This window comes from Zootoca vivipara, chromosome 7 (genome assembly GCF_963506605.1).
Source record: "Zootoca vivipara chromosome 7, rZooViv1.1, whole genome shotgun sequence".
Lineage (NCBI taxonomy): Eukaryota > Metazoa > Chordata > Lepidosauria > Squamata > Lacertidae > Zootoca > Zootoca vivipara.
Window position 1 is genome coordinate 42,016,591 of NC_083282.1, and position 17,690 is coordinate 42,034,280.

Below are 17,690 nucleotides of genomic sequence, written 5' to 3' on the forward strand. Positions count from 1 at the left end.
AAGTGGGCCAAGTGTTGACTCCTGCAGTTTTTCAACCAAGTTCAGATGAACAACCAGCAAGTCAGTCAACAACCAGCTTAAGGGTAGCAATCTTAAAGGGACAGGTTGGGCAAAGTAGAACTGTGCCACAGGCATTTTCTCACCTTCCTTTTGTCCAGGATAGCTGACTGGTACTTTCTCAGAATCGTGCTGCCTAGAGCTGCTACTGCCCAGTCATGGATCTTGGATAGTCATCCTCCCAAACATCTTCTCTTTGCCTATTGTGCTGCATTCCTTGCAATTCTGCATGGAAACCATGCAGAATAAAACTTTGCAAAGGCTTGAAAGACTTTGACATAGCTGATCTATTTCTGGCTACTTACCGGTACATTAATCCTCTGAATCCCTAACAATTATGGGCATTTATTATTTCTGAGAAAATGTCACTCGTTTTGAAATACCACCACTTTCTAATCCAGGTATTTACATAATTCCTTATCAGAAATCCCTAGCATATGTAAGCAGGGCTGGGGAAGGTCCACATCTGAAATTCGAGAGAGCCACTGCTCACCAGTACTGTATAATAAACAGTGCTGAGTTAGATGGATCAACAGTCTGCCTCAGTATATGACAACTTCCCATGCTCCTACCTAAATTTCAGAGAAGAATTGCCATGGCTTCAAATTAGCCATGGAATTAGCCAAAAGCAATATCTGTAATTGATTTCAATGGGAGAGAAAGTTAAGTACATAATTAAATATCCCTCTTTTGAAATAATGGGACTTAAGCTCTTGGAATCCATTCATCCTTATTCACAGATACAAATTCTCAAGCTGACCACTGGGTCTTCATGTGGAGGAAGGAGTATAAAATTCTTTATGTTTCAGTAAAGCCTTGCTTGAGCAGCAAGGTCTTCCCAAGCACCGTATTCCTGTATCCTGACTTGCTCTTTGGCCCCAAATAATCATTTAATCTTGAATACTGGTTTTCCTGGCTGCTCTCAATGTACTGGCTCTGACACTGCCATAGCAGATTTGATAGCGACACTTAAAATTGAGATAGCTGGGATTAAAACCAGCTCTGTTTTCCTCATTATCACAAAACTGGATTTTGCTTGCATGTAAAATAACAGATAAATTTATTGCAGTAGCTCTGCAATAGAAGCTCTCCTATTCCCCTTTTTTCTAAGAAGACAAATGGAACTATTTTTTTGTTCCTTTGGAATGCATTTCTATACATTGGACATGCCATAGGAATTTTGGTGTTCGTTTTGGAGGCAAACAAAAAAATAGGATGGGAACTGTATGTGTTTTAAGACTGCAAATGCTGGTTGCTCAGGAATGAGGACCCTCTGGATATTCCTGGCTAAATGAAACCAATCTGTCACATGATGTTAAACCAATCTGCTCATGTTAGCCACAGGGCCATCTTCAAATTAATTTGTAGCCCCAAAAAATAGCAGAAAGGAAGGAATATCCACACAACTGTTTCTTGTTTGCTTCTTGCCACTTCTTGTCCACATACATTGTTTTAAAGGCCCAAGGGGAAGAAATCCCATGTGCTTAGGGAAGAAACCAATTTTCTAAGCAAACATACCAGTAAAAGTTACACTCATAAAAACCACCAGCAGGGACCTAGTGTTTGTTATATTTATACAGGAGGAGGTTTCTGGAGAACTTGGCAGTTCTACTGATATGAGAGGAATGATGAAAGTACTTTTGCCCCCAGAACTTGCAAGGGTTGATTGTACAAAAGAGTTTGGGCTTGTTATAGTAGTATTTTAGTTCTTCTCTAGCTCAGTAAACAAAAACAAAGCACCTCTTGAAAGGCACCTAACATGGAAAGTGTTCTCTCAGTGCAATTATATGCATCCTATTGATCCTGATATCCAATATCTTGCTTCTCACCCCCAAGGTAACAGGGACCTATAGAAAACTATGGTAAAATAATACTGGAAATGACTACCAAGATTATCACCTTCCAACCTGGAAACCAGTTCCATTTCCTGATGAATGACTGCTGCAGAATATCTTGCTTCACTCACTGCAAACACAGCAGGGCATTAATTGTGTGGTGATGTAGCATCCACCTATACAGTCATACCTCGGTTTAAGTACGCTTCGGTTTGAGTACTTTCAGTTTATGTACTCCACGGACCCATCTGGAACGGATTAATCCACTTTCCATTACTTTCAATGGGAAAGTTCGCTTCAGGTTAAGTATGCTTCAGGTTAAGTACAGACTTCCGGAACCAATTGTGTACTTAAACCGAGATACCACTGTAATCTCTTTTTGTGTATGTCTGGGTAGGAGGCATTGGAAGAGATGAAAAGGGTATTGCAATGGGGTCTGAGGCCTTCCTGACCCATCTCTACTTCCATGCCCCAAAGTCCAAGGTCTTTGTATGATGTAGGTCTGGTTGTTAGATTTTACTCTTAATCAAATCTGATGCAGGAAACTAGATATTCCTATGGTGTGCCCATTTCAGAGTGTTCTGATTTTTACTGTGCCTCCTTTAAAAGGCTTCTGCTGCTTATTACAGCTGTTGGAAATGTGGCAAAACAGTAGCTTGACCTACCTGAGTCTTTCATCTCATATGGGTCTCCATTCGCCAGTTATACTGTATGGAATGTGAATAAGATTCCTCCTTTCATCAGAAGATGATGTGAGACTGCATGTAGTGAGTTTTGCCTATGATCCAATGGGCAATTAGATCTGTGTGCCCGCAGCGTTTATTGGTGTTTGTTTGCACCTTGAGCCTGAAATGAAAATCCTCTCTTAAAATTAGCTCTCCTACATGTTCCTGCACATATGATTCAGAGCCATCTACTTAAAAGACCCAGTACAAAAGAAAGAAGTAATGGGAATTCTTACTTTTTAACTGTTGCTTGCCTGCATTGGTAAGGAGCTGATAGGATGTATAAAATGTTTAATTTTTTCTAATCCTTTGTTTTCTGTTCTGCTTAGGGAACATATAAAAGTAGTGAACTATAGATGGAAATGGTGTATATTGGCTTCTACCCTTAGGTTTTCTTGCTATATCTTTGAGATGTTTCTGTTTGTGCACAATCCTTCATAGCACAAGAATAGTTTGGCCCATGTCTGATACATACAACTGGCAAAATCCCTCAAAGCAGGAGTCAAACCCCTTTTCAACTTTCCATCATGGGCAACCTTCCCAGCTGGGTAACAGTACTTGACAGAGCAATATATGCCGCTCTTTTAAGAGGAGGCTACACTCCAGCCATACAGCAGCTTCCACATGCACCCCTCCATCCAGGAAAGCACTTCAGTGATACATTCCAGCACAGCAAAGACACTTAAGGAGGGCACAGAATAGATCCAGTAGGGTGTGTGGCCTGGTGAGAGTCCTGAAGGCTGAGGGTTGCATGCAGCCTGAAGTCTTGGTCACTTGCAAGATTAAAGGGCATTCAAAATTCTTACACTCCTCCCACAGTTATCAGACAGACACTTAAGGCTTTGAGAAGATTGTTTCATGACCATACCCTGAGCTTTTGCCCTGGGCTCAGGCTCTCACCTACATGGGGAGGAGCCAGCCAATTTAGAGGGGAGGGCAGAGGACTACTGGCTAGGGTTGCAGAGGGTTTAGATTGAGATGCAAGCCCTAACACTGAGATTGAGCCCAAGCCTCTCGGCCATGAACAGGGATCCCAGAGACTGCAACCTGTGAGCCTGAAGTTCCTAAGGGAACATCTACCCACCTGGGGCCCCAAGTTCTCCATTGCTAGTTCACAAGGGCAGGCTAGGAACCAGGAAAAACTAATGGAGAAGAGATAGAATGCTGTGTTCTGGGTCAGGAGACAAGCTCTTTCAGCTCATCCATTTCCAAGACAGAGCCTGAGCCTGAGAGGAGTATGAAAGGTCTCATTTGGACTTTTAGGTCTTGTTGAGAAAAAGTGTGCAATTTTCTTGCTTGGAGCTTTCCAAGGTCCTGCAACTCAGGTTTTAAACTAAGCTGTGCTCTGTCAAGCAATCTGACAACAGCTTGAACTATTTTTTATTTCCAACATGTAGAACTTTGTTTCCTGTACCCATGTCTGATTGTCTGTAGTGTAGCAGTTCCCTTTACCTGCCTTTGCTATTCTGCAATTTTCACTTACTTGTTCCGTACCGGAGTTACTCCCCACCCCCGACTTAATTTCCCTCCTTTCTCACTCTAACTGCAGCCACTTCAATTTATTTCTTGGTCTTGCCCTTTTCCCTCTTCCAGTGTCTGTTCTCCACCATTAATAAATTTCCTGGGACCTCTATCCAAACACTCCCACACCTTGCCTTTTATGCAGCCACCCTGGGTATCTGATTAATGTTCGGCAGCTGCTGACCTCCAGCTGTCCCTCCCCTGGCTCACCTATGTTTTCATTTGAGTGAGCCAGGATAGGAATGCTGTGGGAGGCAGCTGAAGCTCCTGTGTCCTCCTGACACCAGGAGGTTTTTGTGTGTGGCTGCTGCTGGTAGTCGTATCAAACTAGGATGATAGGAGAGAGTTTTCTGTTGAAGATAAAATGTGGAGCTTCTCATATGGCACTGCAGCCATTTCATTACAGAAGTATTACTTAGGGCAGTGGTGAGGAACATCCAGAATACAATGGAACTACAACATGCATCACCCCTGACAACTGACAATCCTGGCTAAAACTAATGGGAGTTGGAATCCAACATCATCTTGGAAGACCAGAGTTTTTCCTATCCCTGACTTAGGGCGAAAGCATTTGGCACATTATTTTTGAAACTTCATCTGCAATCTTAAGGACTAAGAACTTGCCTTTTATAGTTAAGTATTCTCAGGAGACTATGGATTTGCATCTCTACTTTAAGGAAGCATTACTCCATGCCAAATTTGTGATAATTTCACAGTTACATCTTCTATCTGCATTCCTTCCTTATGGACATTTTAAGAGCATGAATGCATATGATGCATAGTCTCTGGACTTGGACATCTCTAAGGCTTGGATTTCCAAATGGTGAGTTTCACCATTAGCAGCCACAAAAGGTAGAGAAATATGTGGTGACTCTACTGATTCCAGCCATACATGGCCAGCAGAGCAAACCTGCAGTTGCCATTGCTGCAGTGAATGTGATATGCATCCCATTGCCAGTTCTAACCAGTGGACGACACAGCAGGACCTCCAATGCTGAACTTCAGGTTCATATGGGTGCAGCTAGTTGCTCTGAGAGTCTGATCCAAAACCATTTTCTGCTTTAAAGGTTCAGTCCATCAAACTAGGCCTGGAAACAGATTGTCACCAGATAAGTATAATGTGATCTGAATGCCTAGCTGCTACACTTACTTGTGTAAGTGTACCTCATAAATTGGTAGTGAAAGCCTTTCTAAAATGAAGCCTTCTTCTCCAATAGTTCTTATTTCTGCTCCTTCGCCATTTCTACAGCCCTGCCCTACTTTTCTCTTCTTTAAGGTTCCACTTGTCGACCCTTCTTCCATACTAAGATGGTCCACTCTGCTGCTACAGAGACTGAAAATCAGTACTTTGGATCTCATTAGAGAGGATGCATTAGAGTACTGCTTGGCACAAAACAGTGGGAATGTTACTATCATAAAAGATTAGTGAACAGCTAAAGCTTCCTACATTTAATGCTAATAGGAAACTGGGTTCCATCTACTTCTAATTAGCCACAAGACTTGCCTTTTTATAACATGAGAAGCTTTAAAACATATCAAATGCTGATAGAGCAGCAGGTATTTTTGAACTGCAGTCTCCCTGTATACCTCATTTATCAAGAGTTGCCATGAATTCCTACATATCTGTTAGCTCTCAAGTCCTAGTTACAAGGAGAAGGAGCTAAGGAAATCAAGCAGTGGGGTGTGTGTGTGTGTGTGTGTGTGTGTGTGTGTTTTAAAAATCATTTTTATACTCTCATTTTCTCAGGTACTGGTTCCTGGCAGTCATGGTATTGCATGGAGTGAATGAGCATATGTTCTAGGCTGAAAAGACAGCTGGCTTCAGGGGATTGTGGTGGGCATGGGAAGTCTTTTATTGCTTTGTCAGTAGCTCACCTGCAGTCTAGGCAAAGAGTTCGCTCCACCCAGTGGCTGTTACACTTTGACGGCAGGATACAAATTCATTCTGGATTTTGTGACGGAACACTGCATTGCCCAAGGTTGAGTGCAGAAAAGAAGGGTTAGATGTTGCACACATTTGTTGACCAACAAATAGACTTCGCTGCTGCAGTAAATTAAAATGGCTACTCTGTGGAAATAGTTCACCCACAGTTCTAGCTGTAAAATAAGATGTTGTCCCACCCTGCAGAACACAGAGCACTGCATAAGAGATTCTGGCAGCCCTGGGACAGGGATAAAAAAAATTATCTTTGCAATCTCTCAGAGTAGTGAAGCCCGTCCAGAGAGCCAGATGTGTATGAACATCTGCAGAAACAGCCCCTCCAGAGTTCCTTATCTGCATAGAGAAAATAAAATTTATTTAAAGTTTATATGGTGATGCCGAGTGTTAAAACAGAAGTGAGATTTGAACTTGCAGTATCCCGGGATACAGTGCTTGCTCCTCCTGTCTACATATACGTACATTGGGGTGAGGGGATCTGAACATTCCAAGAACAATGGGATATGTGAATGTGTGAATAAAATTGTGTTTTGAATAGACTGGACTGTGTTTTAGTGAATTTTCCCTTTAGAACCAGACCTAACTAGATAAGATGACAGAGATCTCTGATTACATCTCCTGTTTCTTTAAAATTTAGGGAAGAGTAGATGTTTGGGGCAGGGGAGAGATTTGGATGTAAGTAGAGCCCTCCTGGATCAAACCCAAGGCCCATTGAGACCTGCATCCTGTTTTCACAGTAGCCAACCAAGCAAGGCAGGAGCCCACAATCATTTTCTCCCCAGCAACTGGTATCCAGAGGCAGATTGCATCATTCGGTTTGGATTGAGACTGAAGTGCTGGGGCAAAGGAACTGAACCCTTTCCTCAAATGCTGAATTCTCAAGGCAAAGCTTCCTTCCTCTACTTCAGGGGTCTCCAAACTTACCCCGGTTCGGGCCAGTGCCTGCAGCGCCGATCACGTGGCAGGCTGGAGGGCGGGGGAGCGCTTGGGAGCGTGCGCCCATACACGTATGCACACACTATTTCTGGGTCGCAGGAGCACCAGAAATAGCTTGTGCACATGTGCACGGGCCTCCTCCGACCCGGAAGTGCACCAGAAATGACGCTTGTGCATGCGCGCAAGCTATTTTCGGTGCTCCTGCGACCCGGAGGTGGGCAGCCGCACCACACTAGTAAGAGTGGGCAGCGGGAGGCGCCGCAGGCCGGATAACTGCTTCCTTCAGGCCGTATCCAGCCTGTGGACTGTAGTCTGGGGATGCCTGCTCTACTTGATATCCGCCATATTATGGGAAACTTACAAACAGCAGCTTCTTCATTCTACTGAGGTAACGTGCATATACACGAGAACAACTTGGACACTGGTGTTGTCTTTAGATGGACTCAAATATGTGGTTTGCATGTGCGTGGACTTTTTCTGGTAAATACTTTTCCAGTTGTGTTTCAGTAGTATGGCCTCAGCCCTGCTCCAGCTGATTTCTCGCCTTCTCTTTCTTACAGTCCAGCACCTCCTTCAACCGAGATGCTGTTAAGGCAGGGACAGGCCGCCGGTTCCTTGGCGGGCTACTTGATGACACCTCTTACTGCTACACCCTGGAAGTCTCCTTCTACAGTTACATAGTTGGAGGGACTACTTCTACAGTCCCGTACACAGAAGAAACGTGTATCCTTTGTGATGCTTTCGTTTTTGTTTTCGCTCTACCACGACATGGGAATATAAGGTAAGCAAAGACTTTGAATAACAACAGCTCAAAAAAATACCTTCTTTGCTCAACCACACTGTTATATAATCTTTTCAAGGTTCCTGTTAGGATAATTTAGTATCAGAAAAGTCATGGGAGGAACGTTTCCCATCTCCTCGTTCTCCCTGCAGCATTTGTGTCACATTTGCCAGAGTATCTGGGAATAATGTGGGATGGGACAAGAGGGAGCTGTTGAGTGAGAAGAGAACCAGGCCAAATTGAGTAGCTTTCTGAATGATCTGAGCTTTCTGAATGATATGATAGATCATAGAAAGAGAGGGGGGCCGGATTGCCAGATATAGAATTATATCACGATGCAGCAGCATTGACATGGCTTAAAGATTGGATGGACTTGGAAAATAATGATTTGTTGGACTTGGAAGGGGAGGGAATAGGGGCCGGATGGCATTGGTACCTTTTGAGAGATAAAATAAGTAAAAAAAACGTTTTTATGTATAATATTATAAGAAAATCTATATATAAAGTGTGGCAGAAATATAGAAGATATTTCGAACCCAAAACCCCCTGGTGGGTATCCCCATTAGAAATTGTGGCTGTTAAAAGACGCAATATGGAAGGCAGGTGGCCAACTTATAGAACCCTTTTAGAAGAAAAAGAAGGAACATTAAGATTAAAAGATTATGCAGAAGTTAAAAATCATTTCAGCAGTTGGTTGCAGTATTTCCAGGTAAACCAAAGGTTTCAACAAGATAAAAAGATCGGATTCGAGAAAGAAAAATCAAAATTAGAGGAAATATTATTGGGATCTACGGAAAATCATATAAAAAATCTATACCAAACCTTACTGACATGGGAGACAGAAGAAGAACTAACAAAAAATTCAATGATTAGATGGGGTCAAGATTTGGGAAAGACAATTACAATGGATAAATGGGAAAGCTTATGGGATAGGGATTCAAAATTTACACCCAACTATGATATAAAAGAAAATTTGCTAAAAATGCAGAATAGGTGGCATTTAACACCGGAGAAATTGGCAAAGATGTACCCGGGTGCCAGTAATCAATGCTGGAGATGCCTAAATGAGATAGGCTCCTATATCCATATGTGGTGGGGATGCAAACACATCAGGGTGTTTTGGGACGAAATCTATAGGGAATTAAAAAAAATAGTGAAATATTCATTTAAGAAAAAACCGGAAATTTTTTTACTAGGCATGCTAGGGGAAGATATCAAACCACAGGATAGATGCTTGATAAGTTACGCCACAGCGGCAGCAAGATTACTAATAGCAAAGGAATGGAAATCTCAAAAGGTTCCAACTAAGGAAGATTGGCAAATCAAAGTAATGAATTATTGTAATTTGGCCAAAAGATATGAGGAAGTAAAGGGAATAAAGGAAGAAGATAGTGCGAAAAATTGGAAATTATTTATAGACTATATTGGGTGCCAGGCGGAAAAACCAAACCTAGTACAGAATTGTTAAACGCTCAAGTGAAATTATGGCAGGGAGAGAAGAACAAGAAAAGAGAAAGAAATAAGATATAAAAGGTAGAAATAAAGAAATAACGTTGAAAGAAGGTAAAAAAATGGTAGAGGAGTAGTGAAATAAAGAATATGTTGTAAGAATAGGAAACAAAAGGTGCAGATATAAACAAGAAGGAGAACTGATAAGACAGTTTAGTGAAGGTTGAGAAGAAGGGAAAGGGGTGGGGGAGGGGGGGCAACTAGCTGTTGTATTTTAGATGCTGATTAATTGAAGGGACACACATATACATTTCGTAGCTTTCATGTTTTTATTTGTTGCTGATTTTCTTTGATGGTTTTTCTTGTCTTCATTTTTTCTTTTGTAGGTTTTGTGTAATGATTTGTAATAATCAATAAAGCTTTTTTCAAAAAAAAAATGAATGATCTGGGGTGAACCCTCCATTTCCCCATCAGTCTTTTGTTCCCCATCACATGTTGTCCTGGGGGCCCTTCTATACTTTTGAGGTTTTATGAGGGGTGCAGGTAGCTGCAGGATGGAAGAGGCGACAGAAAGCTTTCCTTCCAAGAACTTCTTCAAGTAAAATAACCGTAGAATCAAAGACTATGTCTATATACCTGTGTCTCCCCTGCCCTTTTAGGGCTGTATATTGTATAACCTCATTAATGTGCAACTTTTCTGCTTATTCATACTATTCTATAATATTCTAAAGGTTTGCCAGAAGTTTCTATTATGTTTTATATCTAATGGCAAGTGTTAAATTTGTTCTGTCGTCAACCTCTTCTGAATCCTGCTCTAAGCTGTCAAAAGCAATTTTAGCCCCTGTGAGAAAATGCCAGTCACTATTCAAAAAAGACTGTGCTGTCCTTGATTATGTATTCCCTCCGTGATTTACATCTCCCACATCCTCAGCTCCCTGTTAAAAGTCATCCTTCCTTTTTATTTCCCTTTTGGGGGAATTGGGGGGGGGGGGTTTGGGGCTCTTTATATCTCTGCAGGATCAACTTGTCTTATGCAGATGGAGCTATATCACTCTTGCTTCATACATCATTGCCATCAGCCAGCCAGAGCAGAAAATAAGTTGTAGATAGCAGTGATTATCTTTGGTGATGAGGTACAGAAAAGCTGAGACTGCAGTTTGATTTCCATAAGCATGGCTGACCCTGCTGTGCTAAAAGTAGCACAAGCTGGTTTGAACAGGCAAACATGGAAAATGTTAGCATAACCTGTGTATTAATGTGTAAAATCTTACCCTGCTCGGATGTAACTTCCTCTCCTTCCTCTTTTGCTGATGTTAGATCTCTCAAAGAAGAGAAGCCCTACCTTTACCTGAATTACATTACACTCATTCCCTGCCACCTTCTGATGTTACATTTCACTTTCTGTGATCCTGGCCAAGAATCAGGGACGTTGGAAGCAGGGCTAGCAAGCTTCTTGAAAATCATCACTACAGAAGCTAAATTAATTGGCACAAGAATGATTAATTGAATACTATTTCATTATAATTGAATACTGTTTCATTATAAATTCCACAATCCTTCAGAGTGCCCAAGCTTGGATATAAAGAAATTTGTTGGAGATTATGTTGTGCAGCTATTGAGCCATGCTAGGAGAGCATAAAAAGACAGCCTTATCATGGGAATGGGGATAAGAATTCCTGTCTCAGTCAGGGATTGTACTCAAAACACCAGCTTTTTATATCTAAGAAATCACTCTTGTCAAATCATCCTAATTTACCAGAGAGACTCTGTGATTGTGATTTCTAGTTAGCTGCATTTCTTAAGTAGAAGACAAAGCAGAGTTCTTTAATGTATTGTGTGGAGCACTGTTTTTCTAATTTATAAATGATCAAGCTTAAGAAGACAACACGTCAGCGCTGAAAATCACCCTCTTTAATGTCAAGATGTGTCCTGGTAACTGACGTATTTGCAGCTAAAATGAAACCATGCTAGTTAGGTTGCAGCAGCTCTTTATGGGCATGTTTGCAAATTGGTAATTAAAAAACATGGTTGAGGGTTTTTTTTAATGACCTTGGGGTTCATTAATGACTGCAGGGAAAACATTTTTTTCTACTGAACTGTGTTGAGATGAAACCTTCTGTAGCTAATTGTACTTTTTAAGAGGAGAATTTAAAAGTGTAATTTGATTATGTTAATTCAAACAATATGTTAATTTTATTTATATGGCCCACAGTGAAAACTGTGGATTGGATCCAAAACAAGTTGGTAGCACTTAGGTTCGATTGAAAGTAATATGAAATATTAGTTACAACTAATGGATGTCCAATTAATTTCAATAGGACCTAAGCTGGTCAAACTTGGGCTGGATACAAACCAATAGCATGTTTTCTACTGAAGATGTTTGAAAAGGAAGCAGTAACAATTTCTGGTAGCAATGATTAGGGATAGCCAATGTGATACCTCCCATGTGTTGTTGGAGTATAATTCCCATCAGCCCCAGCATCTCCAATTATTAGGAATGATGGGAGTTGTAGTCCAGCAACATCTGGAAAGTACCACAGTGACTACACATGTACTGAACTATGGGCTACTAATACGGTAGGACCACAATATTTATTAAGGCTGTGGTGTATATTTCTGCATTTCTGCATTGGGGCTGAGAACAGCTTTCCTCTGTCTGATACTATTTCAGTGTAGTTTTTCCTATTTAGGGTTTTCCTTGCTTTCTTAAGAGAGATCCATCACTCAAAAGTCATATAGTAAGTGTGCTGACATCCAGGTGCAGTGTAGCCAATCAGATTTGACTGTGTGATGACATCACTTAAAGGAAACAAAGCCAACTGATAGGGCTTGCTGCATTAGTCATGTGAATAAGTCCAATCAGTTGTATCATTCATTGCCCTCGCTCTGTATAAGCATTTTTTGTTGTTGTTTAGTTATATCCGACTCTTCATGACCCCGTGGACCAGAGCACGCCAGGCACTCCTGTCTTCCACTGCCTCCCGCAGTTTGGTCAGACTCATGTTGGTAGTTTTGAGAACACTGTCCAACCATCTCGTCCTCTGTTGTCCCCTTCTCCTTGTGCCCTCCATCTTTCCCAACATCAGGGTCTTTTCCAGGGAGTCTTCTCTTCTTCTTAGAAGATGGCCAAAGTATTGGAGCCTCAGCTTCAGGATCTGTCCTTCCAGTGAGCACTCTGGGCTGATTTCCTTCAGAATGGATAGGTTTGATCTTCTTGCAGTCCATGGGACTCTCAAGAGTCTCCTCCAGCACCATAATTCAAAAGCATCAATTCTTTGGCGATCAGCCTTCTTTATGGTCCAGCTCTCACTTCCATACATCACTACTGGTGCATTTATGTTGTCCTCTCAAAGTGCTAAAAGGGTAGCTTTTGATGCTGCTGGAAATGTTGCAAAAATGCCTCATCTCTGATGCATGTGTAACCCTTGTGCCACCCAAGTGATGTGCTCATAAATTTCAATGGGGTTTCACTAGTGTCAGGGTGGAAATTCAGCCCAGGTTGATTTTTTTGGGGGGGGGGAGGAATCTGCAAAACAGGAGCTGAAAATTGGTTATTTAAACAGAAATGGACAGTGGTCATGGTTTATGGTGTTTTTACAAGGAGAAAAAGTGTTTAAATGGGAAACATGTTTAAATGGAAGCACCACAATTTCTTTTCCTTCTTTAAGCTTGTCCTTATTCCTTTCTCTTACATATAAGCAAATTGGAAGGAAGCGAAGCAGATGGAACTGATAGCTATACTCTTGGCTGTTCAGAGAACCATAAAATGCTATTAAACCTATAGTTAAAATAATTCTTTGGTAAATGTTAAATTCCTATTAGTTATACTTGCAAAAATTAGGTGCAACAGAAAGGGCAATACTAAGCTGAAAGGCAGTGGAGACAATGAAGGGCTTAAAAACTATGAACAGTCTACAAAAATTATCTGAAGAGATTGAAGCTGATAGCAACCATGTCAGATTGGAGATTTAGCTTGGCAAGTGACTTGGTACCTGTATGTTTGTATCTGTCTGAAATATAAATGAACACTTTGAATGACCCCTGGGTCATAGATTAATTACAAAAATCTGTGTATCACTGGATTTTTTTTGAGATCTTCTGCCATGTTTCATCTTTGTGAGTGTGGCTTCTAAACAGAAAGTATTAATACACTATATGTGTGTGTGTGTGTGTGTGTGTGTGTGTGTGTGTGTGTGTGTGGACTGCTCAGATTAAAGGATAATATAGATGCAAACAGATGCATGTATGGTGCATATTGCTAAATTTTAAATAAGATTTCTTTTTATTACCTGAACAGAAATCCTGAGAATGTCTTCTCTAGAGCTGCCATGTTGCTAGTCTTCAAACTGAATGCATTTTTAACTTCACACATCCCACCTTGATGTCGAATCTTATGTGAGCATATGGCACAATGAACGTGCTAAACATGTTGGATCTCATCCATTTTCTTCCACTTTGGTTGGCCTTGCCTCCACAAAAATTCACCTAACATCCACACACCCCTCATCTTTCCCAACCAATTGTGTGGGATAACCATTGCATTGGGCTGGACTTTATTGGTTGAATCCAACTAAGTCATGCTCAGAACAAACCCACTGAAATAAATGAAAGCAACTTGTTTAAGTTCATTTCAGTGATTTTAGTGGACCTATTCTAACACTGCTGGGTACAGCCCTGTATACACACATGCACCACCTACAGATTATGCAGAGCAAGGCAGAAGCTGACCATGTTCCCGATTTTGCATTCTTCTGTTTGAAAGGCTATCAGAAGACAGCCCTCTGTTTGAAGATGTGTCCAGTCTAAGAGTAGCATTCAACTTAGACCACTCAGAGATGACTCACTGAAATTAATGAGCCTAAGTTAGCCATGCCTGTTTCCTTCAGTGAGTCTACTCTGAATTGGACTAGCATTGGATCCTCCTTTTCAGCAAGATTTAAGTGGCCCCCCTAGCAGGATGTGAAGGCAGGTTTCTGCTGTTCCACCATGCATTGACATACCCCTTTTCCTTGCCTTCTCCATTAGCAACATTTGTTTTAACTCAGAACTCATCTCCCTGCCCCCTGCCTCCTCCTAAGTTGTTTTTCTTCACATTCAAATGTGCTTGGTTTCAAGAGGTAGATTTTTTATATATATATTAAAAAGTGTGCTCCTTTATAATGAGAAAATGAAATGCTAGTTGCATATCTTCTGCCAGTTCTCTTCTGGAAAAAAGTAAGTGTCAGCAGGAATCTAGTTATCAATTAATTGCAGCCAAAGCAAATGCTACAGTACACTACTAGCTTCCACATGCTCCATTTGCCAAGTTTATAATAGTATCAGCCTAGCAAGCTATTAGTAAGATCCTGGTCCTCGGTACCGTCTGAGAAATACTGCTTTATCACCACACTAAAACAAAAGCTATTTTCAATTATTGCACACATACTTCCTCACTCCATATAAGTTCCTGTTTGCCTGCAATAAGTTTACAAGTTCACTGTGCTGTATTGTGGTTCTAGACTTCTTGCAGGAATGGCTCTGGGAATTTCCTTTTCTAGCCAGAGATTCAATGGGGCTCTTTACAATAGCCATGGAGCTTCTATGTTTCATAGATTCATAGAATTGTAGAGTTGGAAGGGACCTTGAGGATCAGCTAGTCAAACCCCTGGCAAGACAGGAATTGCAACTAAATCATACATGATGGATGACCATCCAACCTCTACTTAAAAACTTCCAAGGAAGGAGAGTCCACACAGTACTCCTGGTGTGGTCTGACCAAGGCACAATAGATATATAGTTATTAATACTGTAATCAGACCCTATCTGATCTATCCCAATGCCACAAATGGTATACAGGGAAGCCAGAGAGGTTGTTTTGATGGGCAATGCAAGGAGGCAAAGAAAGACCTTTTAAGAGTTATTAGGATTTTTTTTTTGGAGCGGGGACCCTCTGTAATTAATAAGGGGGGTATGATTAGGATTTAAAAAGGTAAAGGGACCCCTGACCATTAGGTCCAGTCGTGACCGACTCTGGGGTTGCGCACTCATCTCGTATGATTGGCCGAGGGAGCCAGTGTACAGCTTCCAGGTCATGTGGCCAGCATGACAAAGCCACTTCTGGCAAACCAGAGCAGCACATGGAAACGCTGTTTACCTTCCCACTGTAGCAGTTCCTATTTATCTACTTGCATTTTGACATGCTTTTGAACTGCTAGGTTGGCAGGAGCTGTGACCAAGCAACGGGAGCTCACCCCGCCACAGGGATTTGAACCGCTGACCTTCTGATCAGCAAGCCCTAGGCTCAGTGGTTTAACCCACAGCGCCACCTGGGTCCCCATGATTAGGATTAGAGTAACATATAAGAAAATCCTTAAGAATAAAATAGCGAATTTTGTAAAATAGCAAATGTTTGAGACGACAATGGCAAGAACTAGGACTGGCGGTGTCTGAGCAAAGGGAAGATAAATTCTGGGACCTGGCAGCTTGGAGCATGAACAAAACAAGATCAACATTAGATGCCATTCTTAATTATAAGAATTTGTACCCTGCCCATCTGACTGGGTTGCCCCAGCTTCCAGCATATACCGGTAAAAAACACAATAAATCCTTAAACCTTAAACACTTCCCCATACAGCACTGCCTTCAGATGCTTCCTAAATGTTACATAATTACTTGTCTCCTTAATATCTGATAAGAGGGCATTCCGCAGGGTGGGTGTCACTACCAAGAAGGCCCTCTGCCTGATTCCCTGTAGTAGTAGTAGTAGTAGTAGTAGTAGTAGTAGTAGTAATGGCAACCAGCAGCTGCCAAAGTGACCACTGATTGGTCAAAACAACTGGAATGGTAGTATCTCCTATGGTATCCCCTACAGAAATAAAATCTCTCATAGACTACTACATTTCATCTTTTTGAATGCTTGGTAATCTGCTCTAGGAAGGCATCATATTATTTATGCCAGGCATCCCCAAACTGCGACCCTCCAGATATTTTGGCCTACAGCTCCCATGATCCCTAGATAACAGGACCAGTGGTCGGGGAAGATGGGAATTGTAGTCCAAAACATCTGGAGGGCCGGAGTTTGGGGGTGCCTGATTTATGCCATTCAAATTTCAGAGACTATGGGAAGCCTGCACGCCTATTTTGTATTTATGTCACAAGAGAATGCAGCCAATATTGATTTAATTTAGCAATAATACTCTCATTTTTTCCTTTTGCCTTTGTACTCTCTAGAGACTTTAATTAATGACAATGCACAGCATCCTGCTAGGTTCGGATTTTTTCTCCCTGCCCTACATTTTTAAAAAGTGACTGGAGAAGCTAAGAAACAAATTGAATCCACCTTTAGTATAGCAAACAAAGCTCCAGTGAATTCAGCAAATCTGGCACACTTTCCTATTGCTGAACAGCCCTAAGAGCAGGATGTTTTTTACAGGCATCTCTGCTTCTGTGTTAAATGTAGTTTGTTTTTTACTTTGGCTGCCATGTACAAAATGACATGGTTTAGCCTAAGGAGTAAAATCTAGCCCTCCTCATAAACAATGAACACTCCCTCTTCAAATCTTATTTAAGCAGTTTCTAAGATAGCACTGGCCACCACCACTACTACTCAACAGGAATGAGACTGTGCTTCTAAGACAACACACACACAGCCTCTTTCCTGTTCCCGGAACATATTTGGTGGCGGCAGCAGCACTACCACCACATGGGGGACTCTTGAGAAGGGCTGGTACTGTTCTCCTAATTTTGCCTGACAATGTTGCCACAACAATGTCCCAGGTACCAGGACCCAGGGAATTCTAAACAATGGGCATTCATTTCCACACACACACCCAAATCCAAGATCTGTCACCGCCAGAGCTTTTTTTTTCTAGCAGTATGCAGCAACTGGAGAGGAATGAATGAATGAATCTTTATTTGCATCAGCCACTGGCCATAGCAATAAAACAACAATACGATATACAAAGAATAAAGATAAAAAGTCAATGATATAAAATACATTTTTGTGTTTTGAATCAATAGTCAAATAGTGGATCTTATTCTAATTGCCCCAGCTAAAAACCTTGCAATCTTTGCTGTCACCTGCTCATCTTGATCTGCCAAAAGAAAGGACACTGTGACAGTGGCTGGGTGACCCGGAATGGACAATAAAAGAGGGGTGATAACCTCATTCCTCAAGACTTTATAAAGAGTGCAAGCCAGAAGGGCATGTGCCACCGAGTCGAAATGGGTAGGTGGAAAATAGTTGTACTATGGGCAACTTTTCCTTATTATGGCCAAGTTGTGCTTTCACTTGATATCATTTAGGTGCTGACTAATTAGACTGTTTGCTTTACTAAAACACAGTGTGAGTAGCTGTTGTGGAGATAAACCACAAGAGTGAAGATTTTGATAGACAATTTTGGTCTATCAAATTTTATGAAAATCTTGTGACACTAGGGATATTAGACTGGGGGGATTTCAGTTGAGGC

The 17,690-nt window shown here is 41.4% G+C and overlaps 1 protein-coding gene across 1 annotated transcript in view; it reads left to right on the forward strand.

Moving 5' to 3' along the window:
- BEND5 (BEN domain containing 5) overlaps positions 1-17,690 on the forward strand; it is a 730,611-nt gene that overhangs the window by 663,224 nt on the left and 49,697 nt on the right. The window contains exon 11 of the mRNA XM_060276914.1: positions 7,574-7,736. Within this exon, the coding sequence (XP_060132897.1) occupies positions 7,574-7,736 (163 nt within the window). The remainder of the gene's footprint in view (positions 1-7,573; positions 7,737-17,690) is intronic.